The sequence below is a fragment of the Durio zibethinus genome, unplaced genomic scaffold (assembly GCF_047325235.1).
Source record: "Durio zibethinus cultivar Kanyao isolate XHJ-2024 unplaced genomic scaffold, ASM4732523v1 HiC_scaffold_148, whole genome shotgun sequence".
NCBI lineage: Eukaryota > Viridiplantae > Streptophyta > Magnoliopsida > Malvales > Malvaceae > Durio > Durio zibethinus.
Genome location: NW_028322771.1, coordinates 1 through 23,652, shown reverse-complemented (window position 1 = coordinate 23,652; position 23,652 = coordinate 1). Strand labels below are relative to the sequence as shown.

Genomic DNA, 23,652 nt, shown 5'->3' with positions numbered 1-23,652 from the left:
CGAGAATTACTACTGGAAAAATATATAAAAGATCATTGGGCCATGCGGGTTCCCCATAATAATTATGACCCATACCTTTAGCTAATTTAGCTCTTAATACAGGATCGTTCAAGTCAGGTTTTTTTGTTATTAGGATAGGTGAATTTTTCTAGATCCATCCCCCGAAGGAACCGGACATGATAATTTTTCATCATCCGGCTCAAGCAAAAATCAATCGAATCAAATGGATACAAACGGATACATATAAAATGAATCTATATGTTATCCACACATATATGAATGATTTCATATGTAAGAAAAAAGTTACCTGATTCCATTTTACGAAGTTGCAACTATACATTCCAAGGAATGCCATTTTTACAGGTAAATGCTCAATACCCAAGTAGGCGTACAAAGTTGATCGTGATCAAGTGCTTTCTGGGTCGTCTTAGGCCTTGCGATTCACCTTTATCCCAAAAATATATCGAGATTTTTTACATACAAAGGATTTACTTGTTACTAATATAGTCTAGCCTTTGCTCTTCTTTAGATCCCTTGTTTCACTCCGATAGTATAATAATAATAAATCGGGTCGATGCAGAAGAAATGAATGTATTTTCATACTATTAAGATAAGAAAGTAAAAAAAAAATAAAAATAAATAAATAAAATCTAATTTGCATTATGCCAAATCACTTATTCTACTGGATCTTACGGAGCCCTGTTCATACACGACATCGTCAGGTCTGATCATAGAAAAGATTCTCTTCAAGCGAACCAGCCTATCCTTTGTATGGGGCTTACACGGTGGTTGGAACAAAGACACATTTGGTTGTGAATTCCAATGTAGCAGATAAAGGCATATTTCTGCATGGCCCAATCAATAGTTCAAGTCACACACTCCCATAATCCATTTTCTCTTCGGGGAATTCCCTTCAACTATTCATGTCATATCAAATAAATAATAGAATATTGTGGAGTTGAAAGGAAATATCCAAATACATGTCTTATTTTTTTTTTTTTTTCAACAATCCATATTTGTAGCAATGAAATACTATTGTTCCTCCCCCAAGTAATAAGATAAATGATTGGCAAGTAATAAGATAAATGATTGGTTACAATATAGCTATGGTCTATATTCTCTATAAAGGACCAGAAATGCCTTGCTTACGTATCATTAGGAAATGCATTAACATAAATACAGCAGTAAGAAGGGGTAATACAAAAGTGTGTAAACTATAAAAACGGGTCAAAGTGGATTGTCCCACACTAGCACTTCCACGCAATAACTCTACCAAAGGCGATCCTATTACCGGAATAGCTTCCGGAACGCCTGTTACGATTTTGACTGCCCAATAACCAATTTGGTCCCAAGGTAAGGAATAACCTGTTACACCAAAAGATGCAGTCAACACAGCCAGAACCACGCCTGTAACCCAAGTCAATTCGCGAGGTTTTTTAAAACCACCAGTGAGATAGACACGAAATACGTGCAGGATCATCATTAAGACCATCATACTTGCCGACCATCGATGAACTGATCGGATTAACCAACCAAAGTTAGCTTCAGTCATTATGTATTGAACAGAAGTAAAAGCCTCAGTAACGGTTGGACGATAGTAAAAAGTCATAGCAAATCCTGTAGCTACTTGTACCAAAAAACAAGTAAGCGTAATTCCTCCTAGACAATAAAATATGTTAACATGAGGAGGAACATATTTACTAGTTATATCATCTGCAATCGCCTGAATCTCGAGGCGTTCTTCGAACCAATCATAGACTTTATTGAGATAGGTAAACCAAGAGGACTCCCCCCCTGAGAACCGTATATGAGAATTTCATCTCGTACAGCTCAAACAAAAACACCCAAATAATAGCTGAAACGGATATGGAATAGAAAGTTTGAAACTTCTTAATCTTTTCATTCAATTTTATCTGAAGACACAAAAGAGTAAAAATCCGAAAGCTCTTTTTTGTAGTTGTAATTATAATGCCAAAAAATCAAGTCGGCGCATTCGTCTTTATGTTGATCAGGCCTCTTGAATCTTCTATTTACCTACTTATTTCTTTTCTTTTTCTTTGCTTTGATTTGTTATTTATATGGAATGTGGCTTTATTCTTGTTTTCTTTATTTTTAATAGGAATTCTCTTGTTAAGACCCTATGAATCAATTGAAACTTCAGATTCATACCAGAACCGCGATGATTCAATAAAACCTTCAAACTAAGTCCAAAGATTCTTTGAGTAAGAATTATTGGATCATCACTTATTCAATGAATAGAATAGATATAATAAATAAAAATACAAAGAAAAGAAAGGTTTGTCCTTTGATCAAAATAAGCATAAACTAAATGAGAGTTTGAAAGAAGAAAAAATTTCTCGATTTATAAATAAAAAACCTCTTTCTTTGAAAATTTTTTTTTTTTTTGAGTCCGGCCGCGAGGTTTGAATATTAAGTATGAATCATAGTTCGAATACTTCGTGATCCATTTCATATATTCCGTGCTCCAGATACTAGAATGGCTATCCGACGGGATAAAACTATCTCGATCAAGAGGACAGACCCATTTTCTGTACTATCAATAGGATCAATTATAACAAGTCACACACTCATATTCCGGAAATACAGAAACAAAAAAAATTTCGCGGTCGAACTACCAAAATAGAATGGGCTAAAAAAAATCCGAGAACTAAAAGTTTCACTTTTTGTATTGAAAAGCGAGGCTTCGTGGTTCTTGTGAATCTAATTCAGCGAAATTCCATCCAGTAAAACGGAAGAATTATAAATCTCCAAAATAATAGATAAGAATATCGAAAATAAAGCCATTGCGACACCCATCAAAGGAGTCGTTCCCCATCCAGGAGCTACTTTACCATATTCCGAATTCAATGGTTTCAAAAAATCCCCTACAACAGTTCGTCTTGGACCAGATCTAGAACTACCCTCAACGGTTTGTGTAGCCATAAATCTTATTTTGTATTCAGTGAGATCTGTTGACTTTGTATATCATTCCGCTGTAAATAAACGATCTTATCATAGATCCATTGTGATCTTGAAATTATATTTATATTTATATTATTTATATTTATATTTATATATATTATTTATATAATTATATAATAATGGAAACAGCAACTTTAGTCGCCATCTCTATATCTGGTTTACTTGTAAGTTTTACTGGGTACGCCTTATATACTGCCTTTGGGCAACCCTCTCAACAATTAAGGGATCCATTCGAGGAACACGGGGACTAATTGAAGTAATGAGCCTCCCAATATAATATTGGGAGGCTCATTACTTCAATTGAGATAATGAAAAATCATTTCATTTTTTTAGTTGGAACTTTAGGCGGTTCTCGAAAAAAGATAGCGAAAAAAATTATCCCTAGAGTAGATACTAAGAGGAATGTATAAACCAATGCTTCCATAAATTCGATCGTGGTTTACAATTATAGCTTCCGTACCTATTTATTTAGAATCATCTCCCGAATAAAATAACGAAAGAACAAGAATCAAAGAAAAGGCAGCGATTTTAATCAAGATTTTTACAGCAGCCTATGTCAAATCACAAACAGAAAATAGAAGCGAAAAATAACAAAGCAATCTTGCATCAGACTACTTGTCTTCTTGTAGTTGGATCTCCAAGTTTTTGGAATGCTCCAAATTCCACTTGAGCATCCAAATCTGGATCAATACCGGCAAAAACATCTCTGAACAGGGTTCTAGCACCATGCCAAATGTGTCCGAAGAAGAAAAGCAAAGCAAACGAAGCATGCCCAAAAGTAAACCAACCCCTTGGACTGCTACGAAAAACACCATCGGATTTCAAAGTAGCACGATCTAATTCAAAAATTTCACCCAATTGAGCACGTCTAGCATATTTTTTCACAGTAGCAGGATCACTATAACTCACTCCATTGAGTTCGCCACCATAGAACTCAACAGTTACACCTACTTGTTCGACACTATACTTCGATTCTGCCCTTCTAAAAGGAACATCCGCTCTAACAATTCCGTCTCCGTCTACCAAAACAACCGGAAATGTTTCAAAAAAAGTAGGCATACGACGTACAAAAAGTTCACGCCCTTCTTTATCTCTAAAGATAGGGTGTCCTAACCACCCAACGGCTATTCCATCCCCGTTGTCCATTGAACCCGCTCTGAATAATCCTCCTTTTGCCGGATTATTGCCAATGTAATCATAAAAAGCTAATTTTTCAGGAATTTTAGACCAAGCTTCTGATAAACTTTGATTTTCGGCTAACCCAGCACTAACCCTTCGATATATTTCTTGCTGGAAGTATCCTTGATCCCATTGATAACGAGTAGGACCAAATAATTCGATGGGGGTAGTTGCTGAACCATACCACATAGTTCCAGTAACAACAAAAGCTGCAAAAAAGACAGCAGCTATACTACTGGAAAGGACGGTTTCAATATTTCCCATACGTAATCCTTTGTATAAACGTTGGGGCGGACGGACACTAAGATGGAATAAGCCCGCTAATATGCCCAATGTCCCTGCTGCAATATGATGAGAGGCTATTCCTCCCGGAACAAAAGGATCAAAACCTTCCACGCCCCACGCTGGATTTACAGGTTGTACCTTTCCGGTTAGTCCATAAGGGTCGGACACCCATATTCCAGGACCATACAATCCTGTTACATGAAATGCGCCAAAGCCAAAGCAAGCCACTCCTGAGAGAAATAAATGAATTCCAAAAATCTTGGGCAAATCCAAAGAGGGTTTTCCTGTGCGCTCATCACAAAAAATTTCTAGATCCCAATATACCCAATGCCAGATAGCTGCCAAGAAGCACAAGCCAGAAAACACAATATGTGCTCCGGCCACACCTTCGTAACTCCAAATACCCGGATTTGTTATAGTCCGCCCCGTAATACTCCAACCGCCCCATGAATTGGTTATTCCTAAACGAGTCATGAAGGGTATAACGAACATACCTTGTCTCCACATTGGATCAAGAACGGGATCGGAGGGATCAAAAACAGCTAATTCATATAGAGCCATTGAACCGGCCCAACCAGCAACCAGAGCTGTATGCATTATATGAACAGAAAGCAAGCGACCGGGATCATTCAATACGACAGTATGAACACGATACCAAGGCAAACCCATGGAAATACCCCTTTATCAAATCAACGAAAAATAGACACTATGTAACTTTATTGCATTGGAATACCTCCCCTTTTCGGTGGATTCTTTCGGAGAAAGGATTAATGTTTGTTCTATTCCATTAGTAATAAGGGAAGAATTCGGCTCAGAAGAAAAAAGAGAAGCAGATCTATTCTATACTCGATAAGTATCAATACGCAATGGGGGTTGATCCTATTTTTTATGAATGAATGCATCCCTATTTGTTCATCATTCAAAGGACCTATTCGTAAGAATTCTCTTTCATTCATTCCGCCTTTCTTTATTTTATGGCCTTAGTCTATCTATGTATAAAATATGATAAAGGCCCATATTATTAAGACCATTATTACATATTATTAAGATAAGACCATTATTACGTATTACATTACGTATTACGCTTCCACAATCAAAGTGAAATATAATATTACATATTATAATATTACATATTATTAAGATAAGACCATTATTACGTATTACATTACGTATTACGCTTCCACAATCAAAGTGAAATATAATATTACATATTATAATATTACATATTATTAAGATAAGACCATTATTACGTATTACATTACGTATTACGCTTCCACAATCAAAGTGAAATATAATATTACATATTATTAAGATAAGACCATTATTACGTATTACATTACGTATTACGCTTCCACAATCAAAGCGAAATATAATTTTACATTCTTTTTACTTTATGCCTGTTGGTATTCCAAAAGTTCCTTTTCAAGTTCCGGGAGATAACGATGCAAGCTGGGTTGACATATAGTGCGACTTGTCAAATATATTGGGTCATATGGGATTCCCCCGTTCTCTCGCCCGATCGAGATATCCCCTGTTTCGCCCCAAAAAGATTGATTGAATTATCAAAAATTTGTAGCGGGAAGTGTAATGAAGTGCAATTAGAGATCCATTTCATGGGGGTGTATCCAGATTAATATTTTCAATTAGAATGATTTATGGTTGGCTTGGTTGGACTGATAAAATGAAGTATCCAGGCTCCGTTTAGAAAAAACCCAATTGGTAATATATTTATGATTACCACCTATATCATAATCATAATTTTTCTTTTTTTTTTTAATTATAAATAAGAGCGATTTCAAACTGTTAATCAATCGAATAATATGGGAAATACGTTGAATATTTGGCGAAAAACATGAAAGAAAAAGGAATTAAATTAAAATAAAAAAAGGAAATGAAATCATAGCAAAAAGACGTGGTATTGGGTCATTTGTCCTATATGTGCAAATAAAAATCGGGCAGATCTTTACTCGGAGTAGAGCATAAACCTAAAAAAATTGAATAAAAAATTGACGAACCCCATTCAGGAACAAGAAAATGACATCGTGATTTGGATTGAATCGCAATGAAAAAAAAATGGATCAATGAAAAGTTTGTGCAATAAGTTTAGCGAATTTTTTCTATATTATAGGAAAACGGGCCAAAACTCATCTTTCTTTAATTTAATTTTAAATTTCATTTTATTTAAAAAATGTAAGAAAAAAGCCCCTTCATTAGAAATTAGAAGTTAGAAAGGTCCGACTAGAAAAAACAAAGGATGGCTGGAATCTACACATTGATTTTTTTTCGCAATTTTTGTTGAACCGTATGCATCAAAAGGTGCCTGTACGGCTACTAAGGGATACAATTTTATCCTAATCAACCGAATTTATCGAGAAAGATTGCTTTTTTTGGGCAAAGAGCTTGATATCCAGACCTCGAATCAACTTGCGGGTATTATGATCTATCTCAGTATAGAGAGTAATAGCCGAGACCTGTTTTTTTTTATAAACTCTCCTGGCGGAGGGATAGTATCTGGATTATCTCTTTTTGATACTATGCAAGCAGTGGAACCAGATGTGCATACACTAGCCATGGGATTGACCGCTTCAATCGCAGCTTTTCTCTTGGTCGGAGGAGAAATTACCAAACGCAGAGCATTCCCTCACGCTCGGCGCCAATGAGTTTTTTTTTTTTATTATTGATGGAAAGAAAAAAGAAGACTATGCCTTCGCCATATGAAATATGAATTAGTAAGTAATAATAGCATGGCACTTTGAATTCGATATGAAATTTTTTTTTTATTTCTTTTTTTTTTTTTCAAAAAAAAATATTAGATTATGTATCGAAAGAGTAGTATGAGAGAAGGGGCATTTCCAATTTGATCTTAGCTATCGTGGGCCCATCTCAGGCGTCACAAACTTTTTTTCTTTTCCTACCAGAGGCTATTAACAATATTTATGTTATGAAAGAGTACGAAAAAAAAAAAGACTATTTTTTTTCTTTCTTTTTTTTTTTTCAAAAAAAAAAAGAAACTTTGGGATTGCTGAATCACAGACGAAATAAATATATAAAGCAACGGAGCCATCATAGTATTTTTAAACTTTTCCGAAAAAAAAAGAAAAAGAAGGATGGTAATTGGATTATTTATTAATCTGGGTCTAATAGACTCTATATTTTCTCTTTTTTTCGATGAAAGAAAAAAGAGAATTCCATTGTAAAGCCGTATGCAATTGTAAAGCCGTATGCAATGCGCAAAAAATGCCTGTACGGTTGTTCAATTCTATAGCTATTCTTCTCGCCTCATTATGTGAGTTAGAAGTATGTTATATCATCAGGGTAATGATCCATCAACCTATTAGTATGCTTAAGGATGATGGCTTCAAAGACTGGGTCATGGAAACAGACGAAGTAATGAAAATGCAAGAAGACATCATAGAGGCTTATGTACAAAGAACGGGCCAGCCCCGATGGGTTATAAACAAAGACATGGAAAGAGATAATTTTATGTCAGCAAAAGAAGCCAAAGATCATGGAATTGTGGATCATATAGTGCGTACAGAATCGAGACCTATAGTGAATGAAAAACCTATAGTGAATGAAAAACCTATAGTGAATGAAAAACCTATAGTGAATGAAAAACCTATAGTGAATAACAAACCTATAGTGAATGAAAAACCTATAGTGAATGAAAAACCTATAGTGAATGAAAAACCTATAGTGAATGAAAAACCTATAGTGAATAACAAACCTATAGTGAATAACAAACCTATAGTGAATAACAAACCTATAGTGAATAAAAAATGGAGACTAGTTAACGACAATGGCAATGGAAGACCACCATTTGACGACAATGGCAATGGAAGACCACCATTTGACGACAATGGCAATGGAAGACCACCATTTGACGACAATGGCAATGGAAGACCACCATTTGACGACAATGGCAATGGAAGACCACCATTTGACGACAATGGCAATGGAAGACCACCATTTGACGACAATGGCAATGGAAGACCACCATTTGACGACAATGGCAATGGAAGACCACCATTTGACGACAATGGCAATGGAAGACCACCATTTGACGACAATGGAACACCATTTAATTTTGATTTAGATTGATTTAATCCCTCTTATTCCTTTCCTTCTTTTTCTCTTTAATAGATTAATATTTTATTAATCTATTAAAGAGAAAAAGAAGTAATTCATAATCATCTGGTTAGGATCGATCTAAACCAGTCTATTATGTATATGATTGTATATGATTCAGCATGCCAACTATTAAACAACTTATTAGAAATGCAAGACAGCCAATTAGAAATGTCACGAAAGCCCCTGCTCTTCGGGGATGTCCTCAGCGCCGAGGAAGATGTACTAGGGTGTATGTGCGACTTGTTCAGATCATGGGCTGAGAAAAAGGAAACAATTTTTCAGTATCAACGATCAGTACCAGTGAATAGAATGGGGTTCTTCCGTTCACTATCTAAAAAAGATAGATCTACCATATCCTTCTATTGTGTATGAAATTTATGGTTTCCATTGGCGCAAATCCAATCTTGGAATTTTTTAAAAATTCCCCATTGGTAGCAAATGCTTATCCATTAAGCGGGGAAAATCCTATTTAAAAAGCAAAAAGATTATGCTTCGACTCTTGCAAAGAACGGACTAACAGGGTCAGCTACCCAATTAATCCTCCTAATTACATACCGTTACTGTATAAGATAGATCTCGTTGTGAAAGATCTATTACTGAAAAATTTATGAGTAGAGCCGAAGAGTGTGAACTGTACAAGTTACCAATTAAATGTTAAATGAAGGAATGAGCTCCGGTGTATAGAGGGGACCTCACCGTTTAAGAAGTAACCATAGAAACGATGGAACCCACTATTTATTTATCCATTTCTATTTACTCCTTTATTTTAGTTAATATGCTTTTTTTGATACCTAGTATCAATACAATTTCTTATTTCAAGGCGAAATGAAATGCCTAGAAAAAAGGAAAAATCGTGGGCGGGACGGTTATAGTAGCAAAAGCCATTGGAATTTTTATTTTATACATTGGAAGAATCCGTTTTGTTATTAATAGACTAGAAAAGAATAACTGAAAGAAAGAATTAGTTATTCATCAAAATTTCTTTTATTCAATGACCAGAATGAAAGAGGGATATATAGCTCGGAGACAAAGAGTAAGAGCTTTGGTTTCGGCTGATCGGGATAGAGATAGGAAAAAAAGATATTTTCGTCGTTTGTGGATCACTCGAATAAATGCAGGAATTCGAGGAATGGGGGTATCCTATAATTATAGTAGATTAATAAAAAATCGGTACAAGAAACAGTTGCTTCTTAATCGTAAAATACTTGCACAAATAGCTATCTCAAATAGGAATTGTCTTTATATGATTTCCAACGAGATTATAAAATAAGGAGATCGGAAGGAATCCACCGAAATGCTTTAAATGAAATGGGGTTCCCTCGAGAATGAACTCGAGGGAGGTAGAGTAGAAATTAATATGATAAAAAAATTCTGATAAGGTCATCAAAACAAGAAAACAAGATGAGCGAAGACGCTCAATAAAAAAAAAAAAAATTTATTTTTCTTCCCCAACCCGATTCGATTCTTTTATTTATTTCTTTTTTCTTACGACACGACAATTTTGATTATCAGATTTTTTGAATAAAGCATCAGTCTACGTTTGATAATTTTGAGTCAATTGAAGGGTAAGCCTATTTATTTCTGGTTCTAAGAGCAGTAGTTCTAGCGGTCGACTCTCTTCTTTCAAATCGTTTCTCATTTCTGGTTCTAGTTCTAGCGGTCGACTCCCTTCTTTCAAATCGTTTCTCATTATTAATAAAGGGTAACGAAGATAAAATACGAGCTTGTTTTATAGCAATAGTAATTAATCGTTGTTGTTTTAAAGTCAATCTATTTACTCGCCTAGATAAGATTTTTCCTTGTTCACTAATAAATCGACTAATTAAACTCATGTTTCTATAATCAATTCGATCTCTCCCGATTGGATCGGGGGCAAACGCCTACGAAAAGATCGCTTGTATTTATCCATCATTTCTTTATTCCTTATTTCTAAAAATAATCCTATCCTATCCTTTTCTAAAATCCTATTTTGATCGGATCAAATTCAAATTATAGAATTAATAGAATAAATACGATTTGCTTTGTTTTTTTTATTATTGTATTATTTATTTATTATTTATTTCTTATTTATTTGTTTATTTTATTAGTTTATTTTAATTATTTATTTATTATTTATTTGTTTATTTTATTAGTTTATTTTATTATTATATTATTTATAGATATTTATTTAAATATAATTTCATATTTTAATATATTTAATATATAAATATAATTTCATATTTTAATATATTTAATATATAAATATAATTTCATATTTTAATATATTTAATATATAAATATAATTTCATATTTTAATATATTTAATATATAAATATAATTTCATATTTTAATATATTTAATATATAAAATATAAATATAATTTAATATTTTAATATATTTAATATATAAATATAATTTAAATAAATATCTATAACTGTGATAATACATAAATAATAAATAAATATAATTTATAAATATATATAAATATAATTTCATATTTTAATATATTTAATATATAAAATATAAATATAATTTAATATTTTAATATATTTAATATATAAATATAATTTAAATAAATATCTATAACTGTGATAATACATAAATAATAAATAAATATAATTTATAAATATATATAGAACCGACACGAAAATAATAAATAATTAATAAAATAAGAAATAAATAATGAAATATAGTAATAAATACAAAATATAGTAATAACTAAAAAATATAGTAATGAATAAATCATACAATATAATAAATAATACAATATTAACAATATTAAAATTAACAACAATATTAAAATTAACAATATTAAAATAATCATTATGCACGAATAGAAAATAAAAAAAAAAATAGTTAGTGATATTAAAAATCTAATTCCTAATCAATGAAAATCCAACTCCTAATCATTCGAAGACTGTAAACTAAAAATCATTCGAAGACGGTAAACTAAAAAAATAAATAATTGACTCGAGAATAAAGAAAAAAATTATTAAAAAAATAAGAACTAAATAAAAAATAGAATAAAAAAAAATAAAAGAATATTGATACAATCATATACCAGGTTAAAAAGGTTAAAAATTTATTAACGTGCATATCGAATAATTTAAAACTAAAAACTTCACTTTAAAAAGAAAGCGTGGAATAGACAAGGAAATACAAATATAGACTAATATATAAATAAAATATTTGTTATATATTAGTTATATATTATATCTAACTAATTATATACTTAATATTACTTAATATATTATATAATATATATTATTATACCTGAATACCTAATGTCCTATTTTCTCATACTAAATACCTAATGTTACCTAAATACCTAATGTCCTATTTTCTCATATTCTCGGGAAGGGTTGACATACGAGTACTTGATTCGATTTATTTCTTTATCTCCCCGTGAATTGTATGTTTGTAACAATAGGAACAGAATTTCTTCAATTCCAATCGACTAGGCGTATTGTGTCGATTTTTTTGAGTAATATACCTGGAAATGCCCGTTGATTCCTTATTAACGACGTTTCGAACACAACTGGTACATTCCAAAATAATCGTTACTCGGACATCTTTACTCTTGGCCATGAACCCCCTTTGAGTTTTTAATTCACCCAACTCTTCTATTTTCCGATCAAAAGTGAAGAAGAAAGGAATGAAAATAAATAAATAAAAGTTGCTAACTCAAAACCAAATCCTGAAAGATTTCGTTGCAATCAATTGCAATCAATATAGTAAATCAATATGTATTATACTAATAGTAAATAAGTAATACAATGATTTCTAACTCGATTTAGAATCACAGTACGGTATTTTCTTTAAGTATCTTGTAGGATACTGTTGTTCCAGCCACATTTCTCTTTTCGCTCTACTAGTAATTTAATTGGAGCTTGAACCCAAGTTTTGTTGAGGTTCAATCCACTTTTTTCGTTCTACCTTCCTTATTTATTTTATATAATTCTTATATAATTAGAATTCTAAAAAAACTAAATAGAATTATTTCTTATATAATTAGAATTCATTTCTTATATAATTATAATTCTAAAAACAACTAAAGTCAAGGGGGGGCGAGAGATTAGTCACAGATATTTGATTGTATATCGATCTAATCTTTTTCACCCCGTCCCGCGACAATAACTAGAATTAAAAAAAAGGGAATGTTAACGCATCCGGGAAGAAACGATTGATCTCTATCAATAAACCCGCTAAAGAACCGAACCAGAGAGTACTTAGTACCGGTGCTACGGAAAGATATGTTTTTAGATCTCGCATTTAAAATCCTCCTTCTTTATCGTATTACATACATTATGGTAATACATATATAATCACATGTATGTGTGGTTAAAGACCACTTGTATTTGTATATTTGTACCCGGAATTCCTAATTCAAAATTAAAATTTAAATGTACAATGATTCGATAGATAAGATTTTCCTTTTCTTAAAACAGCAAAATAGGTCCCTTTCTGCCTGAGAATTCCCGCCAAAAAGATTCATTTATTATTCATTATATGGTTGTTATATGATATGAGACCAAAAAGAGGAAATGGAAAGATAATTTTTGTATATCAATAGATGAAATAAGGGTGTGGAAAACAAGACAGGGATTCTCTACAATAACATCGTAGGCCAATTGAAAGGGATGTAGCGCAGCTTGGTAGCGCGTTTGTTTTGGGTACAAAATGTCACGGGTTCAAATCCTGTCATCCCTACCTATTACTTCTCCTTTGAGCAGTAAGGAGGGAGCCATTTTAGTTTTAGATTGATTAAAATTAAGCATACATAATCTATCATTTTCTCATATTATATATGATATATGATAGTATAGGTGTGCACGATGTATTGGGGTTATAAAATAAAAGAATCCTCTTTTTTACAGTCTTATTTATTATGATAAGAAAGCGCTCTTAGTTCAGTTCGGTAGAACGTGGGTCTCCAAAACCCAATGTCGTAGGTTCAAATCCTACAGAGCGTGATTCCGCTCTTGTTAAGTCGAAAATTACACCGAACTGAAAAAAAAAAAAAAAAAAAAAAAATTGAACAGCAATTCGAATTTGACCTCCTTGAATTAAATTAATTAAATTAAAATTAAAGGGGTCAGTCAAAAAAAGAGATGTTAATTAATCAAAGGTCCAACTGATCACCACGTATGTATTGTAAATATGCGGTTACGAATAATCCAGCCAAAGTAATAGGAATTAGACCTAAGACGATTCCAAATAGAAAAACTTCAATCATTTCAATTTATTTGAAAGGAGAAAAAGAAAGGTAATATCTATCCCTAAATATTAATCTCTATTGCCCATGAATATCAATAACTAATAATTGATAATTAACACGGTAAGGAACTATAGAATATATGGAATAGGACAGAAAACTTTGTTTTTATTAATTGTTCGTTCATTCAATTAATTTTCAAATAAGTCGTATCTTACTCAGACCAATAAATAGAGCTGAGGTTATAGTTAAAGCCGCTAGTAAAAAACCGAAATAACTAGTTAGAGTAGGCATGAAGGAGCTAAATGAAATATGTTCTTTTTATACATATGTTTATAAAGCACTTACCTAAGTTTCAATTTTTAAAAGAGACGGGGATAAGCAAAAATACCAATTGAAAGAATAAGTTCAATTGAAATTTTTTGATTCATCAATCATTCTAAACGGTATTCACAAAAATAGAGCGGCAGGACAAGAGTAGAAAAGAAAAAGAAATAGATTCATCATCTTTGTAGTTAGGTCAAGAAAAAACCTTTGGATCTAATACAAGAATACAAGAAAGGCCGCCTCACAAATATTGATTAGTAGAATTTTTTTTTTATTCCTTGCTCTTTTTTTTATCTATATCTAATACTATCGACTACTCTTACTTGTTACTAGACGACTAAGCAATTCCTTAAAATAAAAAAAGGAGGGCTTACAACAAAAAACAAAACCTCTTATGCAATTACGAAAAAAAGTCAATTTTTAGATTTCGCATCTAATTGACTTGCGGAAATATGATAATTTCCTTCATGAATTATTATAAACTTGTTGGATTCACGGGTTACCTGATCTTCCGTTTCTAGCCCCAAACCAATAATAGAATCCCCTATATTATATTCCAGGAATTTGAGGAATTTTCTATCGCATGATACGTGGTTATACATCGACAAGCAAGAAGAAGAAAGAAATTATCTAGCACTTCATGTCGATATACTGTTTGAAATTGCGTTGCTGTGTCAGAAGAAGGATAGCTATACTGATTCGGTATACTCTAAAAATACCTTTGGTACAATATTGACGATCTCACAAAGATTGAATTTCAGTGAATTTCCGTTTACTGATCTCATCTTTTACGGAATCGATCCCCTACAAGAATATGCGGAGCTCAGCATGTCTGGAAGCACAGGAGAACGTTCTTTTGCTGATATTATTACCAGTATTCGATACTGGATCATTCATAGTATTACTATACCTTCCCTATTCATTGCGGGTTGGTTATTCGTCAGCACAGGTTTAGCTTATGATGTGTTTGGAAGCCCTCGTCCAAACGAGTATTTTACAGAGAGCCGACAAGGAATTCCATTAATAACCGGCCGTTTTGATTCTTTGGAACAACTCGATGAATTTAGTAGATCTTTTTAGGAGGACCCAATGACCATAGATCGAACCTATCCAATTTTTACAGTGCGATGGTTGGCTGTTCACGGACTAGCTGTACCTACCGTTTCTTTTTTGGGGTCAATATCAGCAATGCAGTTCATCCAACGATAAACCTAATCCGAATTAATTATAGAGCTATGACACAATCAAACCCGAACGAACAAAATGTTGAATTGAATCGTACCAGTCTCTACTGGGGGTTATTACTCATTTTTGTACTTGCTGTTTTATTTTCCAATTATTTCTTCAATTAAGAAAAAAAGAGTAGTAGAATACTAAATAATAGTAGGAATTCTCTTATCCCATTCGGAAGGATTGCATCTCATAATTATCTATGACTGTTTATGTCTTTAGCATGACCACTTGATGAAATGTGGAGGGAAGCGGGATAAATGGCCGATACTACTGGAAGGATTCCTCTTTGGATAATAGGTACGGTAACTGGTATTCCTGTGATCGGTTTAATAGGTATTTTCTTTTATGGTTCATATTCTGGATTGGGTTCGTCCCTGTAATATGTAATAATGGGATGAACTAAGTTATAGGCATGAAAGTGTAAGAACTCAACGGGGCCCGCCTCCTCTTTCTTTGTCTGATTCGCGAGGAGGGGTCCCGTTGAATTCTTAATGATCATAATATTTTGTTCGTATAAATATAAATGACAACAAATAGATCACTTTTTCCGATGATGTTTTTGAAAAATGAACTCGATTAATTGATTCATAGCATCTGTTCTTCGATAGTATCTATCGATACTTTCAAGGTTAGAAGAAAAAAAGGAATCACTCAATTTCCTTTTCCTGGATGACACAATCACAATATATATTTAATTTTAATATTTAATTTTTTTTAATATTTAATTTTAATATTTTAATATTTAATTTTAATATTTCTTTTTTTTTTCTGTCGACCAGATATCAAGCAAACCCTTTCTAGACTAGTCTAACCTTACTCTATTTATTTTAGTATTTCATCAAAGTTTGAAATTTTTTTATAAGTTCATCGCCTTGCTTCTATTTTATATTTATAAAAAAAAGGATTCCTTCTCTTTTTTTTGGTTGTCCATTACTTATTATATTATATTATACTTATTTATACTTATACTTATTTTATACTTATTTATACTTATTTTATACTTATTATATTATCCTTATTACTTATTCGATTACTTTATTACTTATTCTATTATCTATTATAATCTATTATCTATTATAAGTAAATCTAAAAAAATAAAGGGTTCTGAAAAATCTGGAAAAATATAAACTAAGAATAGAAATCTTTGACGAATGGGATCCGGAATTGTTATTATTTCGACACAAGAAAAGGAATTTTACACATCCTTTTCTTGTGCCGAAGGCTAGGAAGACGAAGAATACTCCCTGTAATTATTTGTTCCCCTCATTTATCCTTCCTTTCTATTCTCCGCTTACTTATCTTATGTTTAGTATCTAATCAAATTGAATTTAGAAAACAAAACCCATTCTGTGACATTTCAATCTGACAATAGGGATATAATTACACCCCTCCCATTTAGATTGAAAAAAGAAAAGAAGGGGTAAAGACAAATAGTCTTCTTCACAATATACAGATTTTGAATGCGGTAAAAGTAATTCCTAGAGAAAGAATATAAACAAGCAAAAGACTTTTCATACTTTTTTCATCATACCTAACCTAATTGCCAGGAAGAATTTGTTCTTTTTTACAAATTTGATGTTGATAAATCCACGGATCTAGAAATTCATTTCGGACACTTGAACCTTTTCAAATTGTTTCTTTTTAAGAACCAAAAAGATTTGTGCAAAAACAATAGATGCCAAGAAGAACAAAAGGCCTTGGACACGTAGTGGATCTTGAAGTACTATTTCTGCATCCCCCTGACCAAATCCACCCACATTAGGATTACTTGTTAATGGTTGATCAAGTTTGATAGATTCACCCTCTGAAACAAGAAGTTCTGGTCCTGGGGGGATAATATCAACCACTTGATGTCCATCCAATGCATCCGTTATGGTTATTTCGTACCCCCCTTTTTCTTTTCGTATGATTTTGCTTACTATACCTGTTGCCGTAGCATTATAAATTGTATTGTTACTTTTGTTCCCGTCGGGATAAATCTGACCCCTTCCCCTATTTCCGCCTACGTATATGGGATATTTTAAGAAATGAACATCCTTATTACTAGCAGGGTCTGGGGAAAGAATAGGAAAGGTGATTTCACTATATTTTTGACCAGGAACAGGACCTATCACAAGAATATTTTTCTGAGTGGGGCGGTAGTTCTGAAAAGACAGATTGCCTATCTTTTCTTTCATCTCGGGCGAAATACGATCAGGTGGGGCTAACTCAAACCCCTCCGGTAAAATAAGAACAGCACCCACATTCAAAGCCCCTTTCTTACCATTAGCAAGAACTTGTTTCAGTTGCATATCATAAGGAATTCTAACAACCGCTTCAAATACAGTATCAGGAAGTACCGCTTGTGGAACCTCAATATCCACGGGTTTATTAGCTAAATGGCAATTGGCACATACAATACGCCCAGTTGCTTCTCGTGGATTTTCATACCCCTGCTGCGCAAAAATGGGATATGCATTTGAAATGGATGCCCCGGTTATTATATAGATCATGAGCGATACGGAAATGGATCGAGTAATCTCCTCCTTTATCCAAGAAAAAGTATTTCTAGTTTGCATGGTACAATCATTGATCCCGAAAATTTCTACAATAAAATTAGGTAGGTCACTAGTATAGTTCCCTATCCACGATTCTGCTATTTACTTTTACTGAAAAAAAAAAAAATTTACTGAAATAGAGGAGGAATTGTATTCCCCTGATGGGTAGAAAGAGTAAAGTAAGTACGACTTTGCATTCTTTGCTTATATACAAAGTAAGAAAGATTCTAATTGAATCCGTGAATCATTTTTCAGTCAGTCAGTGAATGATAAATAACTACAAGTGACGGCGATACATGATTTAAATAACGAAAGATCGAATATTTAAAAATTGTATCTAGAATGACTGGAAGGGTACAAGCAAGAACAGATATAATTTGATCATTATGAGCAAATCCAAAATCTTTGTAGATATAGCCAATCATTAGTTCCCAACCGTGGTGCGAATGGAATCCGACACAGAACTCAGTTAATAAAAGAATAGAAAAAGCTTTTATTGTGTCGCTTAAATTATATAGGAATTCTTGAACCCAAGAGTTAAGAATAACAAGTTCTTCATTACCCAAAATAGAATAACCACTTAGAATAACGAAACAGATTAGATTTGTCGAGAAGTGCAAAATCGTATGGATACGATCCTCATTGTGCATCTTGATCAATTGGATCGTTTCTTTGTGGATTCCTATACGAAGTTTTTGTAGATGTGTTTCCGGGTATTCTTTTATCATTTCGTCCAACAGGAGGAGTTCCTCTACTTCTATGAATTGTTCTAGAATACTTTTTTCTTGAATATCATTCAAAAAAGTTTCGGATTGCCTAGTATTCCACCAATTAGTAATCCAAGATTTCAGACTTTTATTAAATGAGAGAGAGATCCACCAGGGCAAAAATACTATAGATGCAAAATATAGAAGGGGAGTGAATGCTTTCTTTTTTGCCATTTTTTCATCTGTGAATTGTTAATGAACCCACCTCATTCGTTGACTTTATGTGATCTAATCTTTCTATCAAGCATGACTTTCATTATATTATAAATTATAAGATAAATTATAAGGTAGGGGCCCATGAATCTATTCTCTGTTTTTTTTTTTTTTGATTCAGTGCTTAGTCCTTGAATCTAAAAAGAGTACAGAAATAGAAAATAAGAATCCACTTTGAATTCGAATGTTCGAATGAAATATATATATATATTATTGTTTCCAGATATCTCAATTGATCAAATTCGAAGCAATTGCCCTCTTTCGATAACTGCCCGAAAGAACCGCTTCAAATAATAAAGATTATTCTATTCAGATTTTGAGACGAAGGAGCTCCCTGTCTATATCAAGATATCAATCAAATATGTCGAAAAATTTTCGCGGGTTATCTAGACTGTATATAGTCTAGAGTCCGGGAATAATTGAAAAAAAAAAAATTATGAAAAATATTATGATGATCAAAAATGAGTGACAAAAAAAGACAGAAAAGTTATCATTACATTTATCATTATGTTATAAGAAAGAAATCTACTTGTTTAGTTCTTAAGGAGCACAAAAGAAAGGATAAAAGGGGAGGGGCTGATTGACAAAAGGAAAGTAGAGAAAATTTACAAGATATAATCTATCTGTATCTAACGTATCAACTCCAAATATTGAAAATAAAAAGTTAAATATTTCGAAATACTTTGATATATGAGATGAATCCATTATTTCGATTTCTTGCTTGTTTTGTTACTGAATTAAGTTGAGTGGTTTTACATTTACAGACGCATAAAAAACAATTTTTGTGGACAAAAAAAAAAAAACAGTTTTGTTTTATGTTATGACTCTTCCGTATACGTCTTCTTTGGTTCGAGTGGGCATTCTTAAGAAACTTCAGTTTAGTTCTGCTATAGAAAAAAGAGGCTTCTTGTCTTGAGTTTTTTCCTCCTGCCGAGAAAGCATTTATTCTGCAATTCATTTCAAAAGACTTCAATCGGTACACGCAAAAAATAGGCCAATTCAGCAGCTTTTTGCTCAATTTCTCGTGGAGTCAAATTCTCATCAGTACGAGTCAAGGGAACGGCCCCCTGGCCTCTGATTTCCATATAAAGGACACGCCGAGCATAAATACCCTCTTTAACTTCTATTCTGATGGACTGAATATCTTTCATAAGGAATCGTAGAAAGATGCGACGATTTTTTCCAGGAAAACCCCAACGAAAAATACATACTATTCCCTCTTTTCTATCGAATCGATCATAACCACTACCTACATTCCAAAAAATCGTGCACCACAAATAGGAACTAATAAAGAGACCCGCGATCCCATAGAAAGACATCACGATTCCTTGTGGAAAAAAAACTATTTGCTGAGACGGAAATAAAGATATCAAATTCCTACCAAGATAACTAGAAGTTCCAACTAATAAAAACCCTAATGAACCAAAAAAAAGAATAAAGGCCCAGCAGAAATTGCTTGTTTTTCGAGACCCCACTATAAATTCTATCCATATAGATTCTGATCGCCAACTCATACATACTAGATCCAGTTGCATTTTATTGGAATTGAGAAAATAAGCAAAAAAATTTGACTTTACTTTTTTTGTTTCCGAAGTAACTCTCATCAACTAGTGCTATTTTGATATGAACTTTTAGAAGTAATTCATCAAATTGCTTAGATCTAAAATCATCCCCTTTATATGATCCCCTATACAGATCTACTAGATATATAGACTTTAATTTCATACATTCGTCCGGTACCGATCCACTTGCTATAATTCATTTACCCCTATATCATGTTTACGTATGCATAAGAGGAGCTTTTTCATTTATGTTCGGGGAAGCCGGATGGATGTTATACAATATTCTACTAAATAGATATCCGTGGCATCTAAGTCGTGAAAAAAAAAATAGATAAGATTTGGTCTTGGCCTTGGCCCCATCGAATCTAAAAAATCTTAGTTTTTTGAACATACAAAGATAAAGAAGCCATTGCAATTGCCGGAAATACTAGGCCTACTAAAGGCACAAAAATAGAGGGAATTGTCATAAAATGGGTACCTCAATTTAATATTCGTACCTGTTATTGTTATATTGTTAGTTATAAAGTTAGTTATAAATATATCTTATAATAATTATATTATAATTCGTATATTATACTAAGTATATCTAAATATTATACTAAGTATATCGAAATACTAAGTATATCTAAATATTATACTAAGTATATCTAAATACTAAGTATATCTAAATATTATACTAAGTATATCTAAATACTAAGTATATCTAAATACTAAGTATATCTAAGCGAGTATATATATCTAATATATATATCTTATCTAATAAGTGCAAGGAATGTAGAATTAAATAAAGGGACTTGCCCATCTTTCTAAATGAAATAAAATAGGTGTATGATAAGATAATCCACTTTCTTTATTATCTTACTTTATTCCTACTTTTCTTATTATTATTATTCTATTGTTCTTGTCTTCTAATTTTAATTTCTAATTTGAATTTAATAAAGAAAGAGTTTATTACAAATTGAGAAAGAGTTTATTACAAATTGTCGAAAGATTCGATTCGTTAGAATCCGATCCAAGAACAGGGATTTTTAGTAAAAATAGAATTCTCGGGAGATATAGAAAGATGCAAAACTCTATATTTATATTTTTTCTATATTTGAATTATATAAACATACGCAATAGAGCAAGATAAAATTCGTTTTTCGACAATTCCATTTTATGTCACAAAGTCAAAGCCCATTATGCGGGCTTTGACTTTGATTCTGATAAACTAACTAACTGCCTTTTCACTACAAAGAAAATAATTTAACTTAAGACTCTACTTGATTGAATTTTGATTCAAAGGAAAAAAACCGTGGAACTGAAATAACTCACTCAGAACACCCTTTAAAGGATTACGTGGTACGATTGGATCGAATAAACCCTTATGGAATAAATATTCAGCCTCCTGTGAACCTTCAGGTACTGTTATATTCAATGTTTGCTCAATTACTCTTTTACCCGCAAATGCAATATAGGCATTGGGTTCAGCAATAATGATATCCCCCAACATACCAAAACTCGCGGTCACTCCACCAGTAGTAGGAGATGTAAGAATTGATACATAAAATAACTTTTTATTTGATTGATAATCATATAAAGCAGAAGATATTTTAGCCATTTGCATCAAGCTCAAACTTCCTTCTTGCATGCGTGCTCCTCCGGAAGCACACACTAGAATAAGAGGCAAAAAATTATTGGTAGCATATTCGATCAAACGGGTGATTTTCTCGCCTACTGCGGATCCCATACTACCCCCCATAAACTGAAAATCCATAACCCCGATTGCTATAGGAATACCGTTTAGTTGACCCGTACCTGTTTGAATAGCCTCAGTTAATCCTGTCTCTCTTTGATAAGAATCAAGACGATCTTTATAGGGCTCTTCGTCATACTCAAACGGATCAGAATCAATACCATCTTCGTCATACTCAAACGGATAAGAATCAATACCATCTTCGTCATACTGAAATGGATCAGAATCAATACCATCTTTATCTTTGTCAAACTGAAATGGATCATAATCAATACCATCTTTATCTTTATCTTTGTCAAACTGAACTTTATCTTTGTCAAACTGAACTTTATCTTTGTCAAACTGAACTTTATCTTTGTCATACTGAACTTTATCTTCGTCATACTGAAATGGATCAGAATCAAGACCATCTTTATCTTTGTTAAACTGAAATGGATCATAATTAATACCATCTTTATCTTTGTTAAACTGAACTTTATCTTTGTCATACTGAACTTTATCTTTGTCAAACTGAACTTTATCTTTGTCATACTGAACTTTATCTTCGTCATACTGAACTTTATCTTCGTCATACTGAAATGGATCAGAATCAATACCATCCATATAAGGCTCTTCTTGGTCAGACTGAAATGGATCATAATCAATACCATCTTCGTCAGAACCATCTTCGTCAGCTTCGTCAGAACCATCTTCGTCAGCTTCGTCAGAACCATCTTCGTCAGCTTCGTCAGAACCATCTTCGTCAGCTTCGTCAGAACCATCTTCGTCAGCTTCGTCAGAACCATCTTCGTCAGCTTCGTCAGAACCATCTTCGTCAGACTGAAATGGATCATAATCAATACCATCTTCGTCAGACTGAAATGGATCATAATCAATACCATCTTCGTCATACTGAAATTCAATGGGATCCAGAGAGATCATGTCTTCATCCATAGGATCCCAAGTACCTGGATCAATCGAAAGTTCGATTCTATCTGAACTACTCATTTTCAAATGATATCCACAGTATTCACAAATATTCATTTTTGGCTTAAGAAATTTCTTATAATTTAATCCATAACAATCTTCATTTTCGCATAGAACCCACAAATGCTTGAAATCTTTAGGCCTTTCTAAATCATTACCATTTGCGCAACTTTCTTTTAGAGTTAAATCATTACCATTTGCGCAACTTTCTTTTAGAGTTAAATCATTACCATTTGCGCAACTTTCTTTTAGAGTTAAATCATTACCATTTGCGCAACTTTCTTTTAGAGTTAAATCATTACCATTTGCGCAACTTTCTTTTAGAGTTAAATCATTACCATTTGCGCAACTTTCTTTTAGAGTTAAATCATTACCATTTGCGCAACTTTCTTTTAGAGTTAAACCATTGTCTTCACTACTATTTCCACCTTCAACACAAATGTAACCACAAATGCAATTATAAATATAACTATCATTGTAATTGTCACTACCACTTAAAATGGAACTATCAATACAGGTTTGAGAACGAAGATAAGAGTTA

At 32.6% G+C, this 23,652-nt stretch overlaps 1 protein-coding gene across 1 annotated transcript; it reads right to left on the bottom strand.

The window, feature by feature from the left end:
• Window positions 1-877: 877 nt before the first annotated feature.
• Window positions 878-2,988, bottom strand: LOC149509564 (cytochrome b6). Its single transcript, XM_089757697.1, has 2 exons — window positions 2,587-2,988; window positions 878-1,762 (listed from the first exon to the last, which is right to left on the bottom strand). Exons 1-2 carry the CDS (start codon window positions 2,590-2,592, stop codon window positions 1,121-1,123), a joined length of 648 nt encoding a protein of 215 aa, XP_089613823.1. The 5' UTR covers window positions 2,593-2,988; the 3' UTR covers window positions 878-1,120.
• Window positions 2,989-23,652: the final 20,664 nt, after the last annotated feature.